This window comes from Lethenteron reissneri, chromosome 15, assembly GCF_015708825.2.
Source record: "Lethenteron reissneri isolate LAM-NWPU_2019-01 chromosome 15, ASM1570882v1, whole genome shotgun sequence".
NCBI classification, from domain to species: domain Eukaryota; kingdom Metazoa; phylum Chordata; class Hyperoartia; order Petromyzontiformes; family Petromyzontidae; genus Lethenteron; species Lethenteron reissneri.
In genome coordinates this window covers 13,121,530-13,147,290 of record NC_083793.1, presented here as the reverse complement: position 1 = coordinate 13,147,290, position 25,761 = coordinate 13,121,530, and the positions used below count along the sequence as shown (strand labels likewise).

At 55.3% G+C, this 25,761-nt stretch overlaps 1 protein-coding gene across 1 annotated transcript in view; it reads right to left on the bottom strand.

The window, feature by feature from the left end:
* The window catches only part of LOC133342505 (peroxisome proliferator-activated receptor alpha-like), a 41,282-nt gene extending 24,936 nt beyond the window's left edge, over positions 1 to 16,346 (bottom strand). Inside the window, exons 1-2 of the mRNA XM_061551657.1 lie at positions 16,210 to 16,346; positions 15,631 to 15,874 (exon numbers count right to left, since the gene is read on the bottom strand). Of these exons, the coding sequence (XP_061407641.1) occupies positions 15,631 to 15,682 (52 nt within the window). The 5' untranslated portion in view covers positions 15,683 to 15,874; positions 16,210 to 16,346. The remainder of the gene's footprint in view (positions 1 to 15,630; positions 15,875 to 16,209) is intronic.
* Positions 16,347 to 25,761: the final 9,415 nt, after the last annotated feature.

Below are 25,761 nucleotides of genomic sequence, written 5' to 3'. Positions count from 1 at the left end.
CTCGCCACCTATTATCGTCGATTTGTAAAGGGATTCAGCGAGATTGCACGCCCCCTCACCCAACTCACCTCCCCTAAGCACCCCTATCAGTGGACGGGGGCCTGCCAGACGGCCTTCACCACTCTCAAAGATCACCTCACCCACGCCCCCACCCTCGCTTTCCCCGATTTTACCACCGATTTTATTTTGGACACCGACGCCTGCAGCAGCGGGCTGGGCGCGGTGTTGTCACAGGTACAGGATGGGACGGAACGAGTCATCGCGTACGCCAGCCGGACCTTGAGTGGGGCCGAGCTGAACTATTGCGTGACCCGCCAAGAGTTGTACGCCGTGATTTTCGCATGCAAACAGTTCCGGCCGTATTTGTACGGCAGGAGATGTCGCGTACGCACTGACCATTATGCTCTGCAGTTTCTTCTTACATTCAAGGAGCCGCGGGGGCAGATGGCCCGGTGGTTGGCGCAGTTGCAGGAGTACAACCTGCAAATCGAGTATCGGGCTGGCCGGACGCATGCAAACGCGGACGCCTTGTCGAGGCGACCCACGGTGTACGCCGAGACGAGGGCGGAGGAGGCCTGCCCGTGTTTCACGGGGGGACGCTGCCGGCAGGCAACGGACCCCCGAGAAGCCGCGGCCACTGACCCCCCCCCAGCGAGAGAGAGTGCAGTGTGCGCCACAGAGACCTTCACAGGTGGCACCGAGGATCCCGTCGACCGCCCGGCAAGCGCGGGACCCGCGGCTCGGGACCCGATCGGACGGATCCAGGAGGACGTCGGCTGCGCCTTCCCGGGCCTAAACGACGAGCAGCTGAGACAGACCCAGCAGCGAGATCCGGATCTGGCGGCGGTGGAGGCGGCACTGCGAGAGAAGAAGGATGCACTACCAGGACCCTGGAGCGGTTTGTATGCCCGGTTGTGTGTAGAAAACGGGGTGGTGAGGGAACTGGCCGACGCTGGGCAGCCGGGGTGCATCTGCGTTCCCGCCCATGTGCGACCCCAACTACTACGACTGGTACACGACCACCCGCTCGGGGGCCATGATGGGGAACGGCGCACCCGGGAGACTCTGCGTCGCCAGTATCTCTGGTTTAAATTGGCGCAAGATGTGGCCGCCTGGGTGCAGGGCTGCCGGGCCTGTCAGCAGTGTGGGCAAAAGCCGGCGAGGTACCAGGTACCCCTGAGGCCGTTCCGAGTCAGTCGGACGAATCAGTTGGTCGGAATCGACCTGCAGGGGCCCTTTCCACGATCCCACCGGGGCAACCGATATATTCTCGTAGCGGTGGAGTACTTCACCCGCTACCCCGTGGCGGTGGCTATCCCGGATAAAACAGCCCTCGTAGTGGCCCGGGCCTTCGTGGAAAACTACGTACTTAAGTGCGGGATCCCCGAACGAGTCATTACCGACCAGGGTAGTGAATTCGAGGCCGAACTATTTCAGGCGCTGTGCCGAGAGTTCGGGATCCAGAAGGACCGAACCACGGCGTATCACCCCCAGGCGAACGGGATGGTAGAGAGGATGAACCAGACTCTGGCCGGGAAGCTTAAACGCATGGCGGCCGCGAATCAACAGGACTGGGACGAACACCTTCCCTATGCCCTGTTCGCCTACACCACCGCCGTTCACACCTCTACAGGACAGACCCCGTTCCTAATGATGTTTGGTCGCGAGTCTCGCCTGCCCGCAGATCTGCTGTTCGGTGTCCCTCCGCCGCAACGGGAGGAAGGGAGCCACCCCGTGGAGCACTTGCTGGAGACCCTGCGAGGGGCCAGGGGCCGAGCCTACCCGCACGGAGAGGCCGCGCACCAGCGGCAAGAGCAGGGCGCCCGACCCCGTATGGAGCCCCCCTTCTACACTGCGGGCTCCGAGGTGTGGCTGTACACTCCCCGCGTCGGTGCCGGACAGGTGGGGAAGCTGACCACCTACTGGCGAGGACCCTGGATTGTGAGACGGCAGATCTCACCATGGACGGTGCTGATTCAGGGAGGAGAGAGGGGCCGGGAGATGGTGGTCAACATCCGCCGACTGAAGCCGTGGCGAGCAGCCCCCGAGGGGGGGAGCCCCGCCGTCCAAGTACCCCGAAACCCCGGGGTCCCCCCACCCCCCGTGCCCGGGGGCCTCGCGCAGTATATGGGCCCCACGGAGCCCCGGGCTCCGAGGGGCCCCGGGCGGGGCCGGGGGCGACGAGGACGGCGACCCTTAAACCCCACCGCCTCTGAGTTTGTTCCCCAGCCCGCAGGTGCCAGAGGCCGAGGGGAGCCGTTGGAATGGAGGAGGAGACCACCGCCGGAGCCCCAGGAGACGGAGCCGCCACCCCCGAGGCCAGCCACAAGGGCCGGGCGAATCCCGCGGACCCCGCGGCGATACCTCGTGGGGGCAACCCAGGCGAGGTGCTCCAGTCAACCCGGGACGGGGACTGGCACCCCGGGGGGCTATGTGGTGCCACAACGACGGGGCCGCTCTGCCGAACCAGGGAGCCGCCCGGCTTCCCCCACCGCACTGCCCCCCATCACCCGCCCCACATAAGCACACATCCGCACGCATCCCCCCCCCCCCCCCCATAGAGCTGGAAGGGAAGGTCACCTGATCGACCGGTTTTTATCCGAGAGACCCTTATCGGGATTAATTCTCACGGTTTCCGGCGATCAGGGAATTGGATGACCTCCCCGTGCTACGTGGCACCGCGGCGCTGCGGCCGGCCTTAATATGGTGAGGTCGCGGCGTGGGGCATTCGGCCACCGCGGTTGAGGCGCATTTCCCCCCACACACACCCCCACGAGTCGACGGGGCAAGCAGGGGAGGCACGGGACAGCATGAATAGCGGGCTCACAGGGGCTGTTGCGCATAGTCATGGAGGGTTGGGATAATTGCGCTTGAGCGCGCAGGCCCCATTGTTAGGGAGGGTAAGGGAGTAATTAGGATTTACGCCTTGCACGCAGCACACTGATTAGCATATCAACAGCGCCCGGGAACCGCCGTGCGCGGGCTTGGGGTGCACGAGCCCATTGTTCAGCGCAGCATCCCCTTTGAGGTAGGGAGGATAAATAGAGGAGCGGAGAGGGGAAATCGCCCTTCTCTCCAGGCCAGCGGACCAGCAGGAGTTCCAGCCAGCGACCCGGACGTCCGTGCGACGCATCGAGGTACGCTGTTAGCGCAGAAAGCAGCGAACCTCCGCGGGCACCAAACAGTGAGTGGGGAGGTGAAGTAGGGTATCGTAAGCCGATAAATAGGGAATAGGTACAGGTTTAGTGGAATAGGCCAGCCTCGTCGACTCACTGATTCAACATCAATTCGCAGGTGGCATATAATAAATCATTAATAGCGAAGCGTGGTCTCGCGTGATCTTGTCGTGCAGTGTGAGCGTGTGGGTGCGCTGTGTGCACAGTGGTTCGCCACGTGAGTGAGCGCTGCGCGTGAGCTGAGCGCGCGGGTTGCGCGTGGGTACGCAGTGATTCTGTAGTGCTGCGGCTCGCCTCGGGGGAGCGCTGCGCAGAGCGGTGCGAGAGTGGGTGTCGCGTGTGTTCACTCCGTGTGTGATACAGGTGCGCGAGTATAACGTGAGTTGAGTTGGAGTGCGCGGAGCGGCGTGTGTGTGGGCGTGCGTGCGTTCGCTCCGCGTGGGTTGCAGGCGCGCGATTAGGAAAGGGAAGTATCGTAGTAGAGAGGGGCAGAATACTAATCGGTGATTAACCATGCCCATTACGCGGACCCGCGGTGGAGGGGAATCCGCGGGCGACGGCTCCCACACCATAGGTGAGGAACTTAGCAGCGGTTCGCTTAGCAGCGGGGGGGCGATTGATGATGCTAGCCCGGCCGTTAGCATTATCGAGGGAGGGATCTCGGGGGCTAGCGACCCCCACAATCTCGATTAATGGAGCGAGGGGGGGGGGCAAATCTCTGATCGGTGGCTTTGTTTGGGCTTGTTCGATCGTAGCGCTCCACGCCAGCGCCCCCCATCGTGTCTCGAGGCTTCCCATCTCGGTGAGAACCCAGTCCTGTCGCCTCCCCCCCCGCCCGCGCTATCACCACCCAAATCATCCGAGTTCTGGTGGCCACAGTGGAGGGGTGGGCAGGAGGAGAGAGAGCGCTGAGGATAAAGCGAGACCAACTCGCATGATGATGATGAAGATGAAGAAGAGAGAATTCCCGAGGCCGGATGGCTGTGCCAGTCGCGCCGTGAACCCTGCGACCTTTCAAGGGGCCGATCGCGTTCGTGCGCTCCCAACAACTCGCAGCAAACGGTCGACGAGCCCGACTCAGCCGACGAGACCCAGAAAGTGGAAACTTGCCCCAGCAGCAGCAGCTCGCTCTGCGTGCTCAAAACGAACGCTGCTGCTGCCGCCGCAACGTTGATGTCGGGCAAGCCGGCAGGCCGATGGGACATAACATTTCGATACTTTGCTAGGTTATTTAATTTAAGTGTTTTTCTTTCTCCCCCTAAGCCTGCTCACTCCTTTTTGTTGTACTCATTGACATGTAAATTTTGTCTCTAACCCCTCCCTCTCGCTGCCTCCGCCCCCCTCTCGCTGCCTCCGCCCCCCTCTCGCTGCCTCCGCCCCCCTCTGTCTATTTAAGGCCACCCCACAGAGACGATCACCCCTCTCTGTACCTGTGTTGCCCGCTGTGTGTATCTTGGTGATATCTGTCTGCTTATATGTCTGTCTATAATTTTTTCTGGTTAGATTTTATGTCGCTATTTCATTATACCTGATGATGATTGCTTGTGTTGCAATCGAAACGTCGTATGCTATTATTTAATTTATTATTTTTTCTTTATACGCGACTTTACCGAAAGAACCAAAGAATAATTCCTGCAGTCACGAAAGCTCCAAGTTAAGATATGAACCACGTGTTGGGTTTCACTGTAACTACATATACCACGTATGCACGTGGGGACACACAGCGGGGCCTTGCTGATAACTCGCCGTCTGTCTCGGTTGTTGATACATTCGTTACAAACTGCTTCTTTGTGTTTAGTTTGTTCTTTCTCCCGCACCACCAATGAGCACGGTTGGCTATGTAGGGTGCGAAAGAAGTTCAACATACATGCATAGCCTCACACAGAGACAACATAGACTCACACAGAGACACATCGACTCACACAGAGACCCATAGACTCACACAGAGACCCATAGACTCACACAGAGACCCATAGACTCACACAGAGACCCATAGACTCACATAGAGATACAGACTCACACAGAGACATAAACTCACACAGAGACCCATAGACTTACACAGAGACCCATAAACTCACACAGAGACCCATAGACTCACACAGAGACCCATAGACTCACATAGAGATACAGACTCACACAGAGACATAAACTCACACAGAGACACATAGACTCACACAGAGAGCCATAGACTCACACAGAGACAACATAGACTCACACAGAGACACAAACTCACACAGAGACCCATAGACTCACACAGAGACCCAGACTCACACAGAGACCCATAAACTCACACAGAGACCCATAGACTCACACAGAGACCCATAGACTCACACAGAGACACAGACTCACACAGAGACACAGACTCACACAGAGACAACATAGACTCACACAGAGACACATAGACTCACACAGAGACCCATAGACTCACACAGAGACATAAACTCACACAGAGACCCATAGACTCACACAGAGACACAGACTCACACAGAGACCCATAGACTTACACAGAGACACAGACTCACACAGAGACACAGACTCACACAGAGACACACATACTCACACAGAGACACATAGACTCACACAGAGACACATAGACTCACACAGAGACAACATAGACTCACACAGAGACACAGACTCACACAGAGACACACAGACTCACACAGAGACACATAGACTCACACAGAGACACAGACTCACACAGAGACACAGACTCACACAGAGACACATAGACTCACACAGAGACCCATAGACTCACACAGAGACACATAGACTCACACAGAGACCCAGACTCACACAGAGACCCATAGACTCACACAGAGACAACATAGACTCACACAGAGACACATAGACTCACACAGAGAGTCGTTCCCCCGTACCTCCGATTAGCATGGCCGGCTACGTACGGTGCGAAATAAGTCCACATACATACGGCTCTACCTTGACTTTCGTCGCTTCGCTCTTTCGGCCGTTCTCAACTATCACCACTTTTCATATTTCGTCCACGCGGCTTTTCTCTTTCGTCCGATTTCATCCCCAAACCTTCCACGGCGTTCGAGCCAAGCGCCGTCTTATTCGTTCAGTCTTTGACGAGAGGTCGTTCAGTGAGCATCTCTTATAGTTGTGTTCATTCATATGTTATTAATACTGTACTTACTTCTGTGATTATACTGTAAACGATTCAAATTAATGCTTGTGATAATAGTATAATACTACAGTGTTCATAGTTATTTTCGTGATTATAAAACGTGTACAGTATTCATACTGTGCTTATTTTTGTGATTACTGTAAAATACTTATTTGAGTGCTTTTATATATTCATAACTAGCTTTACTATCCGACTTCACCCGGGACTTGGAATGTTGTCTAGGGCTAATTTCATAATCCCTTCTATTTCACTGAAAAACCTTGAAAAAAAATTGATGCTTGCAAGAAAGAAAAACTCCGAAACTAATCAATTTAACTAAATCGGATGTTTTTCATTTAAGGAAATGCAACCTTAACCCACTTTATACGCAAGGTCGATTTAAGCAAGTCGGGAAGGGAATGACGTGGCGAGCTGAAAATAGTCGCGTTCGCTTAGAACTTCCAGACAAAATAAAGCTGTATTCTTGGTTCTTTCGGTAAAGTCACGTTGAAGGGAAAAAACAATAAAATTCTCACGACGTTTCGATTGCAACACAAGCAATCATCATCAGGTGTGAAAACCACAGCAAGAAAATTTGAAAAAAGTGAGAATTTTATTGTTTTCTTTTTCTTATTTTATTTTTTTCCCCTTCTACGTGACTTTACCGAAAGAACCAAGAATATGAATCCCTGCAGTCACGAAAGCTTTAAATAGAAATGTAAAGCGTAAAGCTGTGCAAATTTTATGGCGTCAGGGCTCAGCGTTGGAGAGTTTTTTGCTGCTTCACACAAACAGATGTATCTTCTGCTTTATGTTGAAGAGCTGAAAATAGCCGCGTTGACTTAGAACATCGGGACGGCGATGCCGCGCATTTGTGCGGGATACACGGCCGACGCGGAGGGTTTGGGGGGAGGGGGGGGTGCGTGACGTCAGCAGGCACACTGCGTGACGTCAGCAAGCACACTGCACGACGCTGCCGCATGCGGGTGACATCACAGATGTGACGTCACCGCTCACTTGCTGTGCAAAATATATCCATTATTGCGCCCCCCCCCCCCCCCCAAAATATAAAAGTCTATTTTTATACTTTTTGCATTGTGTACAGTCTGGAAGCTACCCACTTGCCAAATTTCAAGTTTATTGCATGTTGGGAAGTATGCTAAACATTTCGAACACACTCATTCACAAATTTACCTTTCATATATATAGATGGGTCCTAAGTGTGGTGATAGTAAAGCTAAAAGAACCCGTAAGGTTCTAACTTGCAAGAATTTGCACGCATGTGGTACGTCGTCACTGTAGTACCTGGTGCGGAGTGCGCGTTTTTCGCCGCCAAAATAAATTTGCAAGAATTTGCACGCATGTGGTACGTCGTCACTGTAGTTATTTGCATGCGCGTTTTTCGCCGCGAAAATAAATTTGCAAGATAAAAAAAGTCTCCGCTTTGACGTCCGTCCATGCTCTGGTCCCTAACCAGACGAAAGTGCGAGAAGTGTTCCTGCACACAGTCGTCATGGACACAGCTTCCAACACGTGCAGGGACCCCCCTCGTCCCCCTCCCTCACCAGGACCCATCCTTCCCTGGCTCCCAATCTCCCCGCGTCCCACCCACCCAAAGATCCCCCGTGTAGCCTGTGACAGATTGTTGGCGCAAGTGCTGTTAGCGAGCGCCTCTGAAGGCCGGCACGGCACACGAGGGGGTGGGTGGCCAACACTACGCCCGGCCGCCTTTGTCTCCCTAGTGGCGATGTTTACACATCGCACCAGGTACTAATTTGAGGCTGAGTCAACCTAGGGGAGGCCCAGGACCGGTTCGAGATAATCCTCACCGGTGTTGGCCGTGAGCGGGAATCGAACTCAGGTTGCCGGGTTCGTAGCGTAGCGTGCTAACCACTCACCCTGCCACACACACTTTGCCACACACACCCACCCACCACGCCACACACACCCACCCTGCCACACACCCCACCCACCCACCCTGCCACCACGCCACACACACCCACCCTGCCACACACACACACCCACCCACCCTGCCACACACACCCACCCTGCCACACACACACACCCACCCTGCCACACACACCCACCCTGCCACACACACACCCACCCTGCCACACACACACCCACCCTGCCACACACACCCACCCTGCCACACACACACACACCCTGCCACACACACACACACACCCTGCCACACACACACACCCACCCTGCCACACCCACCCACCCTGCCACACACACACACACCCACCCTGCCACACACACACACCCTGCCACATCCACCCACCCTGCCACACACACATACACCCTGTCATACACACACACACCCACCCTGTCACACACACACACACACCCTGCCACACACACCTGTGGAATTCGGGGGGCTGTTTGTCTGGCGACCAAAGCAAAAGGGAGAAAAACATTTTACGACACCGGTCTGGTGCCGGAGGAAAGAGGGCGTGGAGGAGGTAACTCAGCTGTCCACTCAGCCACGTGTCCCCCCCGGGTCATTGTGGGGGTTGGTGTCGTGAAGGGTCGAGGGGTCATCATCAGCCCCTTCCCTTCTCCCGCATCCCCCTCCCCCCATGAATCTTCTCCCCTCCTCCATCCACAACCCCAGCCACAGCGCCCCTTTGGAATCCACAATGGGCGTGCGGGCATGTTGCTTCCTTACCATATCTGTCTCTCCACGTAAACAACAACAACACACGTACAGTCTTCTTCTCCTATAACGCGGTCGAAGATTCCTTCCTGAAGAACACTGCCTTATGGACACATCGCGTTACAATACATAATCAACAATGCAGGGTAAAGCACGGTTTGCGATAACGCGTGAGATGGGTACGCAGGCCGACCGAAGAGGCGCGTGGGTAGCATCTAGAAGCATCCAGCAGTATCCCAGTTCCTCGCGTGATGACGATGACGCTACACTGAGGCAGCCGTACCGCCGCTTATTCCTACTCGCGCGACGCGGTTCCATTTGCTCGATCGCGTAACATCCAATTTGCATCTGCGTTATGAAAAAAAATGTGTTGCCCTATACATTCCTCGTCGCGTTATATCCGATTCGCGTTCTGAAAACGGCATGCAACTGTTTTACGCAGCCCACGAGCCGCACATTCTTCTGGGAGCGCGTACATCCCAGCGGCATTAAGTTCAACCACGTGGCACGCGCTCTGAGCTGCTTGCGACATTCGCTGCCCCGTAGGCCGACTTTGCTCAAAAGAAGGTGCACAACGCACTGCCCAGGGGGCTCCACGCCTGTGTTAAACGGCGACGCTCGTTTCACCTTTCACACTGGGAGGGAAGGGCGCGATGGGAATGAGAATGAGACGATTTCTCGTCCGCTCCTTCGCGGTGACGACTCGCCACGGGATGAGAGTGGAAACAGGGGGAACATAGACATGGACTAGGGAGAGAGGGGGTAGAGAGAGAGGGGGTAGAGAGAGAGGGGGTAGAGAGAGAGAGGGGTAGAGAGAGAGAGGGGGTAGAGAGAGAGAGAGGGGGTAGAGAGAGAGAGGGAGTAGAGAGAGAGAAGGGGTAGAGAGAGAGAGGGGTAGAGAGAGAGGGGGGTAGAGAGAGAGAGAGGGTAGAGAGAGAGGGGGTAGAGAGAGAGGGGGTTAGAGAAGAGCAGGGGGTAGAGAGAGAGAGGGGGTAGATAGAGAGGGGGTAGAGAGAGAGGGGTGTAGAGAGAGAGAGAGAGGGGGTGGTAGAGAGAGAGGGGGTAGAGAGAGAGAGAGGGGGTAGAGAGAGAGGGGTAGAGAGAGAGAGAGGGGGTAGAGAGAGAGGGGGTAGAGAGAGAGGGAGTAGAGAGAGGAGAGGGGGTAGAGAGAGAGAGGGGGTAGAGAGAGAGAGAGGGGGGGGTAGAGAGAGAGAGGGGGTAGAGAGGAGAGAGAGGGGGTAGATAGAGAGGGGGTAGAGAGAGAGGGGGAGTAGAGAGAGAGGGGGGTAGAGAGAGAGAGGGGGTAGAGAGAGAGGGGGTAGATAGAGAGGGGGGTAGTAGAGAGGGGGTAGAGAGAGAGAGGGGGGGTAGAGAGAGAGAGGGGGTAGATAGAGAGAGGGGGGTAGTTAGCGGAGGAGAGGGGTAGAGAGAGAGGAGCAGAGTGGGGTTGGTTAGCGAGAGAGAGAGAGGGGTAGAGAGGAGGGGGGTGGGGGGTAGGTAGATAGAGAGGGGGTTAGAGAGAGAGGGGGTAGAGAGTGTTCGAGAGGTGGGTGTTAGAGAGAGATGGGGGTAGAGATAGATGGGGGTTAGAGAGAGAGTGGGGGGGGTAGAGAAGAGAGAAGAGAGGGGGCGTAGATAGAGAGGGGCTGGTAGATAGAGAGGGGTTACGAGAGAGAGGGGTTTAGGAGAGAGCAGGGTTTGGTAGAGAGAGAGGGGGTAGAGAGAGAGGGGGAAGGGTTAAGGAGGAGGAGAGCAGAGCGTGACATCTTTCATTTAAACGGGGGGGGGGGGCACATAAAGCAAAGCATTGGGAAAAAAAACTAAAAAATACAAAATAATGAATGAAGCAAAGTGCTGACTACACCGAGCATCTTCTTGTTTCCTCTGATCGTAGAAAAAGAGACGAGAGCGAGGTGTGAGGTGTGCGGTGTGCAGGCCGCACGGCCAGAGAGAGAGAGGAGGGAAAGAGAGCCGGCCACGTGGAAGTGCCCCGGTTCAACTGCTGGTTGGGGCGGGGTGGAGGTGGGTGGTTGACTCAGGCCATCGTCCTTCCCGACCAGGGGGTGGGGGTTGTCGTCCCTTCGATAGACTGCGCCACGCCCCCGCCATGAGAATGTGGAATGTCCACGACTGGTTCGTTGGGCTGTAAACCGAGAGGCGAGCCACCGTCACGGGGCTGATGGGTTTGGAGCAGCGAGGTCACCCCGCGCTCGCCGGACTGCCAGCTGCAAGCGGCACGCGAGCGGGGCAGGAGAAGTTGGGTCAACTCTTGCGGATGCGATGGGGAGCCCAGGACGGCTGTCTGGCTGCTTGGCTGGCTGCCTGGGAGATTTTGGTCGTTCCAGAGGGCGTGGGGTACCACGTGTCAGCCCCCACCCCCCACACTCCCACACCTCCCACCACCCCGCACTCCACCCCCACCACCCCGCACCCCCCACACTCCACCCCTCGCGCGCCGGGTGCCTGAACACGGCCGAGTTATTTTTGTCTGCGCGGCGCGTGACAGATTCCCCCCCACCCCCCGCTCCCTACTGCACCCCGCCCCTCTGTCTGTACATTCACCGCCTTTGTGGGGGGGGGGGGGCGGTGGGTGTGTTGGGGGCACGCGTGGTCGTCATTGGTTCGACCACGTGTGTTTACGTGTGCACGTGTGTGAGAACACGTGTGTGTGTGCACGTGTGTGATATTGCACGTGTGTATGTGTGCACGTGTGTGTGTGTGTGCACGTGTGTGAGATTACGCGTGTGTGCACGCGTGTATACGTATGTGTGTGCACGTATGTGTGAGAACATGTGTGAATACGTATGTGAGAACACGTGTGTGTTCACGTGTGTGTGAGAACACATGTGTGCACGTGTGTAAGATTACGCGTGTGTGTGCACTGTGTGAAAAGCGCGTGTGTAGGTGTGAGAAGACTGTATGTGCATGTGTGAAAACGTATGTGTGGGCACGTGTGTGTGAAACACGTGTGTGTGTGCACGTGTGTGAGATTACGCGTGTGTGTGCACGCGTGTATACGTATGTGTGTGCACGTATGTGTGAGAACATGTGTGTGTATACGTATGTGAGAACACGTGAGTGTGCACGTGTGCGTGAGAAGACGTGTGTGTGCGAGCACTCGTGTGAAAGTGTGTACGCCTGTGCACACATATGTACATATGAACACGCAGTTACACGTATGTCTAAGCACACACACGCGCACATGTGCGTGTGAACACGTGGTTGTGTTTGCACCTGTGTATTCACGTTTTAAATGTAACTCTGTGTTGACACAGGTGTGTGTGCAGGTTTGTGTAGGTCGACTCAGCCTCAATGAGTACCTGGTGCAGTATTTAAACATCGCCACTGGGGAGACAAAGGCGGCCGGGCGTCGTTTTGGTCACCCACCCCTTCATATGCCGTGCCGGCCTTCATAGGTGCTCGCTAACAGCATTTGCCCCAACAGTCTGTTCAGGCTACACGGGGGATCGTTGTCTTTGTGTGTCTCTGTGTGTGTTGTGTGTGTGCGTACGCGTGGGGAGTGATACACACGCGTGAACACGTAGCCTGTCTATCTGAGTGTGTGTCTGTCTGTGTGTGTGTCTTCGCCGGTTGGAAACATTTAGGCTGGCCTGCCTACGATCCATCATGGGTTTAACCAGGCTGGATTGCGTGAGGAGCTCACAAATCCTTGAAAGATCTGGGCAAAGTCCCATCGGTGAGCTCCTCCGGCAGGCAAGGCTGCGTTGGCTGGGTCATGTAGCCCGCATGCCCAGCCATCGCTTGCCTAAACAGCTTTTGTTTGGCCGGATCGAGGGGGCTAAACGGGCGCAGCGCGGGCTAGAGAAGAGATGGAGTGATGCGGTACAGGATGACGTGGAGCTAAGTGGACTTGCCGATGACTGATACCAGCGGTGTCAAGATCGGCCTCTGTGGAGGAGGCTCGTGAAGGACGCTATTGGGCAGTTGGAGGCAGTCGCCCTCCAACAACAACGGAGGGCGGAGGAGCGACGCTCACAACAACGAGCGGAGCGCCGGATGGCTAAAGCACAGCAAGTTGGTACAGTAGGGGGCACAGGTGGTGCATCAGTCATATCGGTCATCTCGGTCAGTCGACCCGTGGCACCTGCTGGGTCTGCTCCGTGACCTCCTGCCAGCGGGCTTTCGACACTTCACGTGGCCTCAAGGTGCACATGGCCTGGCACAAGCGTCGTGGTGACGTCACCGCCACTTAGTGGCGAATGGCGGTTGTTGTTGTGTCTATCTGTGTGTGTGTTTGTGTCTGTCTGTGTGTGTGTGTCTGTCTGTGTGTGTCTGTCTGTCTGTCGTGTGTGTGTGTCTATCTGTGTGTGTGTCTATCTGTGTGTGTGTGTGCTTGTGTCTCTCTGTGTGTGTCTGTCTGTGTCTGTGTGCATCTGTCTGTGTGTGTGTCTGTCTGTATGTCGTGTGTGTATCTATGTGTGTGTGTCTCTCTGTGTGTGTGTTTGTGTCTGTCTGTGTGTGTGTCTCCAATAACCTTTTAGTGACTTTGCCCAGGAGGTCAATGTGCTCTTGAGTAGACGTGGGAACACGGCCTGACCCCCCTTCACCCCCCTCCCCACAGAACCCTCCTGACCCCCCCCCCAACCAAACCCCCTTAGAACTCCTAACAACCCCCCCCCCCCTTAGCCCCCACCTCATCTTGAAACAAGAAAGATTTCAATCAGTGCGCGGCGTCGTGCTATAAACGGACGGTTCAGAAACAGGGACACGAGGAGAGCGGGGATGAGGTGTAAATCGTCGCCACATCAAACACGTGAACAAACACGTGAACAAACACGTGAACAAACACGCGAACAAACACGCGAACAAACACGCGTGGAGCGATGGTGAGCGGTGATGGTGATGATGGTGGGAGAGTTTGATGCGCACTCCCGGATGATTTGGAGTAGCTCACGAGCGAGGCGTGCGTCTCCCTCTCGCTCGCCCTCGCTTGGCGATCGAGAGGGAGACGGCGGGAGGCGTCGCGGTGGTGGTCGAGACGAATGACCGAGCAGCAGCAGCCAAAGGCTGTCACGCATCAGAGAGGGGCCAGTAGAGAGCGAACCATGTCGAGGGGGAGATTGGTCGCAGGATCGTGAGTGGCGGCGGCTTGGGTAGGCCTTCATCTAGCAGTGGATGGACCATGGCTGCTGCTGATGATGATGACGATTAACCGAAGCGTTAGAGCTGTGATTAGTATGGTTGGCTACGTACGGTGCGAAAAAAGTTCTACATACATTCAGCAGTGGATTGACCATAGCTGATGATGATAACCGAAGCGGTGACCATGGCTGACGATCATCCCCCAACTCCCCGAGTGCATGAACAAGGCAGCGACGTTTCGGGCGACGCGCCACGATCTGAAAGTCCAGGCTCAAGCGACACTCCCGACAAAGACGATGATGATGACGATGTTGATACAGACTCAGGCACCTGAGTATAGGTGTGGCGTGTTCCAAACCCAGGTGTGTAGATACCACAATTCAGGTGCATGTGTGTGCGCGCGTATTGGTGTCACGAATATCTTGCACCGGTCCTGGGCCTACCCCTAGGTGGACTCAGCCTCAACTGAGTAACTGGTGCGGTGCGTAAAAACATCGCTCCTGGGGAGACAAAGGCGGCCGGGCGTGGTGTTGGCCACCCACCCCCTCGTGTGCCGTGCCGGCCTTCATAGGTGCTACTCGCTAACAGCACTTGCCCCAACAGTCTGTTAAGGCTACACGGGGGATCTTTGTCTCGTGTGCAGGTGTGTGTGTGTGTACACGTGTGTATGAAATGAGCAGGGTGTTTACACTTGCCCGAACAACGGACTATTAAGGCTACACGGGGGAATCTTTGTCATTGTGTCACACAAATGCGTGTGTGTAGGTGTGCACACACAGGTGTGTGTGTAGGTGTGCACACACAGGTGTGTGTGTGAAAAGAGGTGCGCTGATGCGGTGCAGGTGTTGGAGGCAGTCGCCCTCCAACACAAACGGGGGGCAGAGGAGCGACGCTCACAACAACGAGCGAAGCGACGAGCGGATAAACGGAGCGAGTTGGCACCCTAAGGGTCAACAGGCGGACGCATCTACCAGCCATGTCAGTAAACCCACACAACACCTGGATCTATCCTGCCAGCAGACAGCCTGTAACACTTCACGTGGCCTCAAGGTGCACTTAGCCTGGCACAAGCACCGTGGTGACGTCACCGCCACTGAGTGGCGGCGAACGGCGGCTGTTGTGAGCGTGAAAGTGTGTGCATGTGTATGTAGTGTGTACACACTACAGACTACACACACACCTCGTACACACAGCCCTGCACACTCACCCTCTCTCACACAACTGCGAACTCACACACACCCTTACACGAACACACACACACACCCTTACACGAACACACACACACCCTTACACGAACACACACACACCCTTACACGAACACACACGCACCTGTACACACACACACGCGTACCTGCACGCACCTGTACACACACAAGCACCTGTACACACACACACACGCGTCGGCACACCTGTGCGCGCGCCTGTACACACACACGCGTACATGCACGCACCTGTACACACACACGCGTCGGCACACCTGTACACACACACGTGTGCCGGCACACCTGTACACACACACGCGTGTCGGCACACCTGTGCGCGCACGTGCACACTCGGCCACGAACCTGACAACTCGGCTCCATCCCCAACCACGGTACACATGTCAGCCCAGTTCATCGCGTCTCCCCGAGGCCTGCCGGAGGTGGGACGAGGCGGCAGGACGAGAGGCGACGAGGGGGTCGGAGCAGCGCCACGGTCGCGCCTGACTCCCGGCCTGAGAACGGCGAGTGAGCGCACCGCGTCCGTGCCGTGCGTACAGTGGCGGCCAGCGAGCAGGGGGGGTGTGGGGGTGCCGAGCGGGTGGGTGAGCTGTGTTGGGGGGGGGGGATGGGCGAGAGTGGGTGTGGGTAAGCTGCTGTGATCGCGCGTGTGTTTGTGTACGAATGCGTGTGTAGGTATGTGTGTGTGTTTGTGTGTGTTTGTGTGTGTGTGTAGGTGCTCGCTAACAGCACTTGCCCCTACAGTCTGTTAAGGCTATATGGAGAATTTTTGTCTTTCTGTTTGTGTGTGTGTTCGTGTGTGTTTGCGTGTGTGTGTGTTTGTGTGTGTGTTTGTGTGTTTGTGCGTGTGTGTGTTTGTGTGTGTTTGTGTGTTTGTGTGTGTGGGGAGCGGTAGTGTAGCAGTTAGCGCCCTGCGCTACGAACCTGGCGACCAGAGTTCGATTCCCGCTCACTGCCAACACCAGTGACGAATATCTGAACCGATCCTGTGCCTCCCCTAGGTCAACTCAGCCTCAAATGAGTACCTGGTGCGGTGTGTAAATATCGTCACTGGGGAGACAAAGACGGCCCGTGGTGTTGGTTGGCCGCCCACCCACCCCCTCGTGTGCCGTGCCGGCCTTCAAAAGTGTTTGCTGACAGTCCGTCCACTTGCCAAACATCCCGTGCAGGCGATGGGAGGGGTGCGACTACAACTGTGAACCCTGTGACCCGGGTTCCATTTCAGTGGAGAATGCGAGCATCACCTTTCCTGGGACACCCCTAGGTCAACTCGGTCTTAAATAAGTACCTGGTGGGGAGGTGTTGGGGGGGGCTTTGTCTTTTTCTTTGTTGTGTGTTTTTGTGGGGAGCGGTGGGTGTAGCGGTCAGCGCGCTGCGCTAAGCACTCAGCCGCCCGAGATCGATTCCCGCTCACGGTCAACACCGGTGACGATTTTATGAACCGGTTATGGGCCTCCTCCTAGGTCGACTCAGCCTTGAATAAATACCCGACACGGTGTGTAGTAAACATCGCCACTGGGGATACAAAGGCGGCCGGGCGTGGTGTTGGCCACCCACCTAACAGCGCTTGCCTCAACAGTCTGGTAAAGGCTATAGGGGGGATACTCTAATCTTCGTTTTTTTCGGTAAAGTCACGTAGGTTAAAAGAAAACAAATACATTAAATCACGACGATTCGGAGACAACACAAGCTTGATACAGTACTCTTGAAACAGTGACGGTTCCACCTGAAGACGGAAACGTCGTGATTTAATTTATTTGTTTTCTTTCAACCTACGTGACTTTACCGAAAAAAATGACGAGTATGGATCCTTGCAGTTACGAAAACTTCAAATCTAGACGGGGGATCTTGGTCTTTGTGTTTTGCCAGCAGGAGTGGACGTGGAGCTGATCCGTCCTCTCTGACGATCGCTTCGTCGTCTCTGCACTGCCACTGCGGCGGTCGTGAGGCGGTCACCACCCCCCACCTCCCTTCAATCAAACCCGCAATAGCCTGCGTCTGAGGTCAGCTGTTTAAAGTTGCACGCGATCATGTTGTGATCATCGTTTGCAGCTGCGGTTGGCATCGCACCGCCGCTCCTCCTGATACACCGATGGAGTTCAACCCCCGACTCTGACGCCTGCTGCTGTATACTTGGAGTTTGCGGTGTCTCTCTCTGTCTGTCCTCGTGGTCCCACGCGTTTAGGAGTATTTGGCTCCTGCTCTGAATTTCCATTCGATGAAGATAAGTCACTTCTTTGAGCTATCATTTGTGATAGCTAGGTACAGTAAGGAACAGTGGCCTGTTCCTGAAAAAGAGCTCTACACAGTAGCGCAGTATAGGGCCCTTACCTGGTTAAAAATATAATAAATACAACACAACTAACGTGCTTGCGTCTGGGGGTGGAATTCCTTTCCAGCTCAGACCCCGCCTGCTTGCCCATCGCCACATCTATATGTAGTGACATAAGAAGGGAGGGGCTGCTGGGGGCTCTGGGACCCTGGGTGGGCCAAGCGCTTAAGCCTCTTGGCACCAGGCGTTGGGTTCCCAGGCGGGTCCAGACGCTTAAGCCTCTTGGCACCAGGCGTTGGGTTCCCAGGCGCTTAAGCCTCTTGGCGCCGCCAACGGGGGGGGGGGGGGGGGCTGTGTGTGCTCTGTGGGATGTCTGGTGGCGCACACGGCCCCACCCCTCGTTGGACCAGGCATAAAAGGGGAGCTCCCTGGACGATCAGGGCCCAGTCGTAGCTCAAGACCCAAGACCCAAGACCAGCCATCGGAGGACCCTGGGACGCTGTGAGAGCCAGTGGTGGGACTCTGGAACTCCCGACGCTACGACCTTGTGAGGGCGAGTTCCAGAGCGTAGCCAGAGTAGAGTATCTAGGCTGTGTACCTAGGCTGTGTACCTAGGCTGTAACAGAGTATCAGGAGTGTTGGAGAGTTGGAGAGTTGGAGTGCTGTTGGAGTGGAATAAAGAAGTTACCTCTACAAGTGTCTCCGGAACCCGTTACATATATATATAAATATGTATATAACCTCTTGTTGTAGCTGCTCTCTCGCTGGTTCAGCAGTTCCACTGCTGGATTCTATTTTTATCCGCCTGAGGACGACCGCTTGTGTTGCGATCGAAACGTCGGGATTTATTTTATTTTATACCCACGTGACTTTACCGAAAGAACCAAAGAGTATGGATTCCTGCAGTCACGAAAGCTTCAAATCAAGATGAATACCAATGCGGTAGTCAATGGGCGCGCGCCGCATCAGGGCCGTGGCTCGCACCGCGGCGCCAGGGACCCGGGCTGACGGGAGGAGTTGATCCATCAGGTGGAGAGATCGGCAGTGCCATGCTCAGAATATATGAACCCCCCCCTCACCCCCCCCCCCCCAGTAGAAGCCCCCCCCCCCCCCCTCCCGCCCGCCACCACCCCAACATTTTCCTGACCGCCAATGGCCACGCGGTTTGGAAGTCCGCTGTGCGTGGCCGCAGCAATGGAAATGTCCGTACGCACGAAACACAACGGGAGGTTGACCGATGCACGGGTGAGGTCGCGGAGATGGTGTGCCCGATTGGGTCAACCGTGTTATGCACAAATCTGCTCTGTCCGCCTGATGATGCTAGTTGTAATTACTGGCGAAACGTCGTACTCAGATTGTAAATGTTGTGGATTTGCTCTCCAACAAAGCGTGTGTGCTGTACTAGTAATGAATTGGCCACGTTCTGTTTGCGTGACAAACCTTACTAATTGGCTGTGTCGGGTGGTGGCGGGTTTAACAACACATTCATATTTACGCGAGCGAACCCAAAGCACCAATATTATCGTGTTATGCATGCTGCTGCTGCTGATGATGATGTTCTGGTAATTGCTGCTCACTCGGATGAGTCAGTGACTCTGCTGCTGCTGCCACTAGACCTGGAGGGCACCACGAAGAGGTGGGGTGGGGGCCTTACCATCATCCCGACCAAAATGGAACACCGCATCCCCGAATTTTCGTGAGCAGCGACTTCAGAGAGAAGGCGATATGCCTCTGACCGCCTTGTCAGCGGAGGTCTCACTCCAAATCAGTCGAGTGGCATTGTATTTGCATTCGCTGCGTAACGCTGTTAGAAGCCACCTGGCCTATCGCTGCACATACAAATCCCCGGGTCATCTCGGCCACAGTTATGCCTTCTGCACGCTAGCGAAACTTGTACCCCTTGAATGAACATCAGCGCCGGTGTGAAACATTCAGGCTTGACAGCCTACCATCCACCCTGGGTTTAAAGCAGACTGGATTGTGTGAGGAGCTCACTTATCCTTGAACGATCTGGACACAGTCCCATTGGTGAGTTCCTCTGGCAGGTAAGGCTGCGTTGGACGTGTTATGTAGCTCGCATGCCCAAGCAGTTTCTGCTTAGGCAAATAGGGGGGGCTAAACGGGCGCGGCACGGGCGAGAGATGAGATTGACTGATGTGGTACAGAAGGGTATGGAGTTGATTGAAATTGCAAATGACCGGTACCAGCGGTGTCAAGATCGGACTCTGTGTTGGAGGTTCATAAAGGACGCTGCTGGGGCAGTGGGAGGCAGTCGCCCTCCAACATTGTGGGTGCCACGGTGGCTAGGAGATGTTAACTACCTCGCCTGGTATACAGGAGGTCGTGGGTTAGATACCGCCCCTGACACCTGCTGTATATTTGGAGTTTGCGTCTCTCCCCGTGGTCGCGTGGATTTTTCTCTAGATCCTGCTGTTTTTCCCTCCATGTTTAGAATCACGCGTTTAGATTATTTGGCTGCTAAAATTGTCCACGTGACGACAAGCCCACTTCGTTGAGCTATAATTTGTGATAGCCAGGCCGCTTCTGAAAAAGAGCCACGTAGCTCAGTGACCTGTTGAAATACAAAAACTAGTTTAGTTTTAACAACAACGTAGGGCGGAGGAGCCACTCTCACAACAACGAGCGGAGCGCCGGGAGGATAAAACGCAGCGAGGATGGCCCCGCTGAGCGCAGCTGGTGCCTCTCTGCCAGCCAGCGACAGCCCTTCACACAACACGTGCACCTAGCCTGGCACTCAAGCGGCTGTGGTGATGTCACTGCCACTTAGTGGCGAATGGCGGCTGTGGTTGTTGTTGTTGTTGTCGCTGCAGATTCGAGTGTGCGCCGAGAGCGCCAGGCTGGTGCCGGTCGCCGCTGTAGCAACTCGACAGGATACTCCTGGAAACTAAACGATTAAACTAAACTATTAAACTAAACTATTTGTTTATTTTACCAGGTAAGGCCCGCTGAGCTATGCCGCTCATTTTCAGAAGCGACTTGGGCCGCAATTGACAGCTCAACGGAGTGGCTTTAACGCCATCATCATCATCACCACGTGGACATGTTTAGAGCAGTCAAACACTCTTAAACGCGTGGCGTTGATTCTAAATGTGGAGGGGAAAACCGCAGGACCCGGAGACAAATCCACGCGACCACGGGAGAAAGAGAAACACCGCAAACTCCAAACACACAGCAGCAGCAGGCGCCAGGGTCGGGATCGAACCCACGACCTCCTGCACACCAGGCGAGGTTGTTAACATCTCACCAGACTCGGTGAGGTGTTCCTACATAAATGATGATGATGATGGTGATGTCATGTATATCCAACCAGTCTCAAGACTGAAGGCATCAAGACGGGCTTGAGGATTGTCACTCGCAGTGGTTGGCTACGCGGCTGCACGCGGCTGCCTGTAGTCCAGCAGTGGAGGCAGCAGCGAGAGTTAGTGGATCACGGCATTGACCTTGTCGAGGAGGAGCAAGTGGACATCTGTACGTGGGATAGAGTGTTGCTACCTCGCACAATGCGTTGAGGTTTTTTTTTCTTCCTCCGGGTGTTCCGCTTTTCTCCCACACGTGTACCGAATAGCACGGTTGGCTACGTACGGTGCGAACGAAGTCCAACAAAGACAAAGATCCCCCGTATATCCTTAATAAACTGTTGGGGCAAGTACTGTTCACGAGCACCTATAAAGGCCAGAACGGCACACGAGGGGGCGCGTGGCCAACACCACGCCCGGCCGCCTTTGTCTCCCCAGTGACAATGTTTTTACGCACCGCACAAGGTACTCATTTGAGGCTGAGTCGACCTAGGCGAGGCCCAGGACAGGTTCAGATAATCGTCACTGGTGTTAGTGTAGCGGTTAGCGCTACGTTAGCCGCTACACTACCGCTCCCACGAAGTTGGACACACACGTACACATATACCTACACACATACCTACACACGTACACACACATACACGCATACACACACATACACACACGTACATACACTCACACATGCATACACACACACACACACAAAAAGACAAAGACAAAGATCCCCCGTATAGCCTTAACAGACTGTAGGGGCAAGTGCTGTTAGCGAGCACCTATGAAGGCCGGAACGGTACACGAGGGGGTGGGTGGCCAGCACCACGCCCGACCGCCTTTGTCTCCCTCGTGGCGATGTTTACACACCGCACCAGGTACTCATTTAAGGCTGAGTCGACCTAGGGGAGGCCCAGGACCGGTTCAGATAATCGTCACTGGTGTTAGCCGTGAGCGGGAATCGAACCCGGGTCGCCAGGTTTATAGCGCAGCGCGCTAACCGCTACACTACCGCTCCCCACACACATACACACACATACACACATACACACACATACACACACACATACACACATACACACATACCTACACACATACACATACACACACGCATACACACACATACACACACATACACACACATACACATACACACACACATACACACACATACACATATACACACATACACAACAACAACAACCGCCATTCGCCACTAAGTGGCGGTGACGTCACCACGATGCTTGTGCCAGGCCAAGTGCACCTTGAGGCCACGTGAAGTGTCGAAAGCCCGCTGGCAGGAGGTCACGGGGCAGACCCAGGTGCCACTGGTCGACTGACCGAGATGACCGAGATGACTGGCTGATGCACCACCTGTGCCCCCTACTGTGCCAACTTGCTGTGCTTTAGCCACCCGGCGCTCCGCTCGTTGTTGTGAGCGTCGCTCCTCCGCCCTCCGTTGTTGTTGGAGGGCGACTGCCTCCAACTGCCCAGTAGCGTCCTTCACGAGCCTCCTCCACTGAGGCCGATCTTGACACCGCTGGTACCAGTCATCGGCAAGTCCACTCAGCTCCACGTCCTCCTGTACCACATCACTCCATCTCTTCTCCAGCCCGTGCCGCGCCCGTCTAGCCCCCTCGATCCGGCCGAACAAAAGCTGTTTAGGCATGCGGTGGCTGGGCATGCGGGCTACATGACCCAGCCAACGCAGCCTTGCCTGCCGGAGGAGCTCACTGATGGGACTTTGCCCAGATCTTTCAAGGATTTGTGAGCTCCTCACACAATCCAGCCTGGTTAAACCCAGGATGGATCGTAGGCAGGCCAGCCTAAATGTTTCCAACCGGCGAAGATGCTCCACCAGGGGGGTCCACGTCTCGCAAGCGTAGAGAAGGGAGGGAATGACCGTGGCCGAGAAGACCTGAAGCTTCGTGCGGAGCGACAGACCAGGTAGCTTCCACACAGCGTTACGCAACCGATGAAAAGATATTGCCGCTCGACTGATTCGGAGTGAGACCTCTGCTGATAGACTGGAGCCGGTCATAAGCATACTGCCCAGGTATGGGAAACTCTCCACTCTCTCCACAACTGCCCCATCACCAATTGGGAGTTGTGGGGGTGGAGTGTCCGATGGTACAAAATACCCAGGCAGGTGCTTGGTTTTGGTGGGGCTGATGGTAAGGCCCCACCTCTTAGTGGCACGCTCCAGTCTCAGCAACAGCGCCTCCAACTCCTGAATGAGCAGCTATTACCAAATCATCGGCATACATAACGTGGTTGACCAATAGGGAGCCATCCCTTGATCGCACCCGGGCGTCGATCAGCCTCCCATTATATCTGTACCAAATGGAAATTCCCCCGGTACAGCTATTGAAGGCTTCAAGAACTACGCGGTCAAAATAGATGTTAAATAATGTGGGAGCCAGAGGACATCCCTGTCGCACCCCAAGGTGTACAGGGAAAGGCTCCGACTCCCGGCCACGTAGTTTTACCCGGGCCCGCTCACCATCATGAAGGTCCTTAATGATCGTGAGCAGAGGGTCAGGGACTCCGAAAGCACGAAGAACAACCCAGAGCCCAGTCCTACTGATGGTATCATAGGCCTTGACCAGGTCAATAAAGCAGAGATGTAGGTCTTTTTGGAATTCCCTACACCTCTGCTGTAGCAGACGGACAGAAAATATGGCATCTGTGCAGGACCGCCCTTTCCTGAAACCGCATTGGGGCTCCGCAAGCCTCTCCTTAGCGTGCCTAGCAAGGCGATGTTGAATAATCCTTGCCAGGACCTTACCCGGCACACTGAGGAGTGAGATGCCCCTGTAGTTGTTACAGTCGGTACGGTCCCCCTTCTTAAAGAGGGGAACCACCAGGGCATCCTTCCAGTCCTGCGGAACCCGTCCAGTGGTCCAGACTGTTGTTATGATGTCATATAGGGCAGTCTGTGCACAAACGCCACCCTCCCTCAGCATTTCGCTTGGGAGATCATCTCTGCCCGGTGCCTTTCCTGGTCTCAGACTCCGGATCGCCTTCAGTACTTCCTCAACAGATGGCACCTCAGCCAGCCACTCACAGGGGGTGACCTCTTCCAATATTTGAGGCACCGCAGCCTCAGCAGGGTTATCACCACTTTGTGCCATGATGTTTTCCTGGCTGAGAGAATTTCCCTCCCCCAGGACCTCAGAAATGCTCAGCAAATCTGCAAACCTGTTCCTGGGGGTCGGAGATTGGATCACCGTTTTTTCCTCTAATGATGGTAATAGGTGTGGCGCTGCAGGTTACTTTTTTGATGGAGTTAAATAGTGATTTGTGATCACGGGCCACTGAGGCAGACTCCATCTCCTCAGCAACCCGCGACCACCACCCATCCTTACAGCGCCTGACGGCTCTCCGAACTTCCGAGCGAAGGCTGCGGTAAACCTCCTCATTCTCTGACGTGGGATGCTGTAGGCGATGAGAGTGGGCCTGACGCTTTTTCTCAATTAACCTGAACACCTCCTCTGTCAGCCAGGGTTTCTGGGGAGGTCTGGACCGCGTACCCAAAGCAGCCATTGCAGCTGCATGAGTCGCAGTCTTTAACCTCGCCCATTTCCCCTCGACATCAGGTGGAGTGGGGGACGATGCCAACCCCAGCTGCAAGCGATGATGAAATTCTCGCTTGCAACTTTCATCAGCTAACTGAGACCAGGCCACTTTTGGTTGGAATGGGATCCTGGGTGTACACCCACCACCGGAGTGGAAGAAAGGCAGGCGCATCTTACAGATGACTAGTCGATGGTCAGAGGACAGATCAGCTCCACGGTAGGCCCTGGTGTCAAGGACATGGGCTCGCATCCGCTGGTCCGTCACTACGTAGTCCAGCAGATGTTCTTGCTTGGACCCGGCATGTATCCATGATGTTGTGTGGATGCGCCGAAGCCGGAAGAGCGTGTTGGTAATTACAAGCCCATGGGCTGCACAAAAATCTAGCAGCCTCCTACCGTTATTATTGAGCTGATCTGGCCCATGCCTTCCAATCACTCCAGACCAGGTACCAGCATCATGACCAACTCGGGCATTGAAGTCACCCAACAAGATGACTCTGTCCCGAGTGGCCACTTTAGCCAGCACCTGTGACAGGAGGTCATAGAAAGCGTCTGACTCATCGGCTTTGCCTGCATCCCTCCACGGATGTTCGTCTTCGGTGGGGGCATAAGTAACCACGACCACCAGTCCTCGCCTCCGGTTGATGGGAAGGCGAGCCCAAAGTATCCTGGGGCTTACAGCTTCCCACACCTCACCGCCACGCTCCCACGCCCCCTTCATTCTTTTGTTCAGAAGAAGAGCCACACCCTGTTGTTTGGCAGTCTCCTGCCCCGAGTAGAGGACTGTCCACCCCTCATGGTGGCAGGAGCCAGAACCGGTCCACCGGACCTCCTGAATGCCACAGAGATCCAGGCGGTACCGGTCCAGCTCCCGACAGAGGAGTGGCAGCCTCTCCTCCGCAGTGAGCGTTCGAACATTCCACGTGGCCATCCGCAATGGTTTTTTGTTGTTTCTGGAGGAGCCCCGAGGGTGAAAATTCAGGAGACGTCATAAAAGCCTGACCCCCCGGGGCCTCCGGCACAAGCTTATTTGTTACAGGTTTATGTTTAATTCGTGGTTTAGTGGTGGTTAATTGAAGGTGGAGGGGTTACCAGCCCCTCACACCCGTCCAGAGCCCCCGTTTAGCCACTGTGGTGGTCACAGACGCCATGAGGGGAGAGGCCAATGGGCATTGGCCCTCCCCCCACAGCACTGCCCACGACAGTGTTGCCCGTCCGGCACCGCGAGGAGGTACACATATACACACATACACACACGCATACACACACACATACACACATACACATACACACATACATACACACACATACATAGACA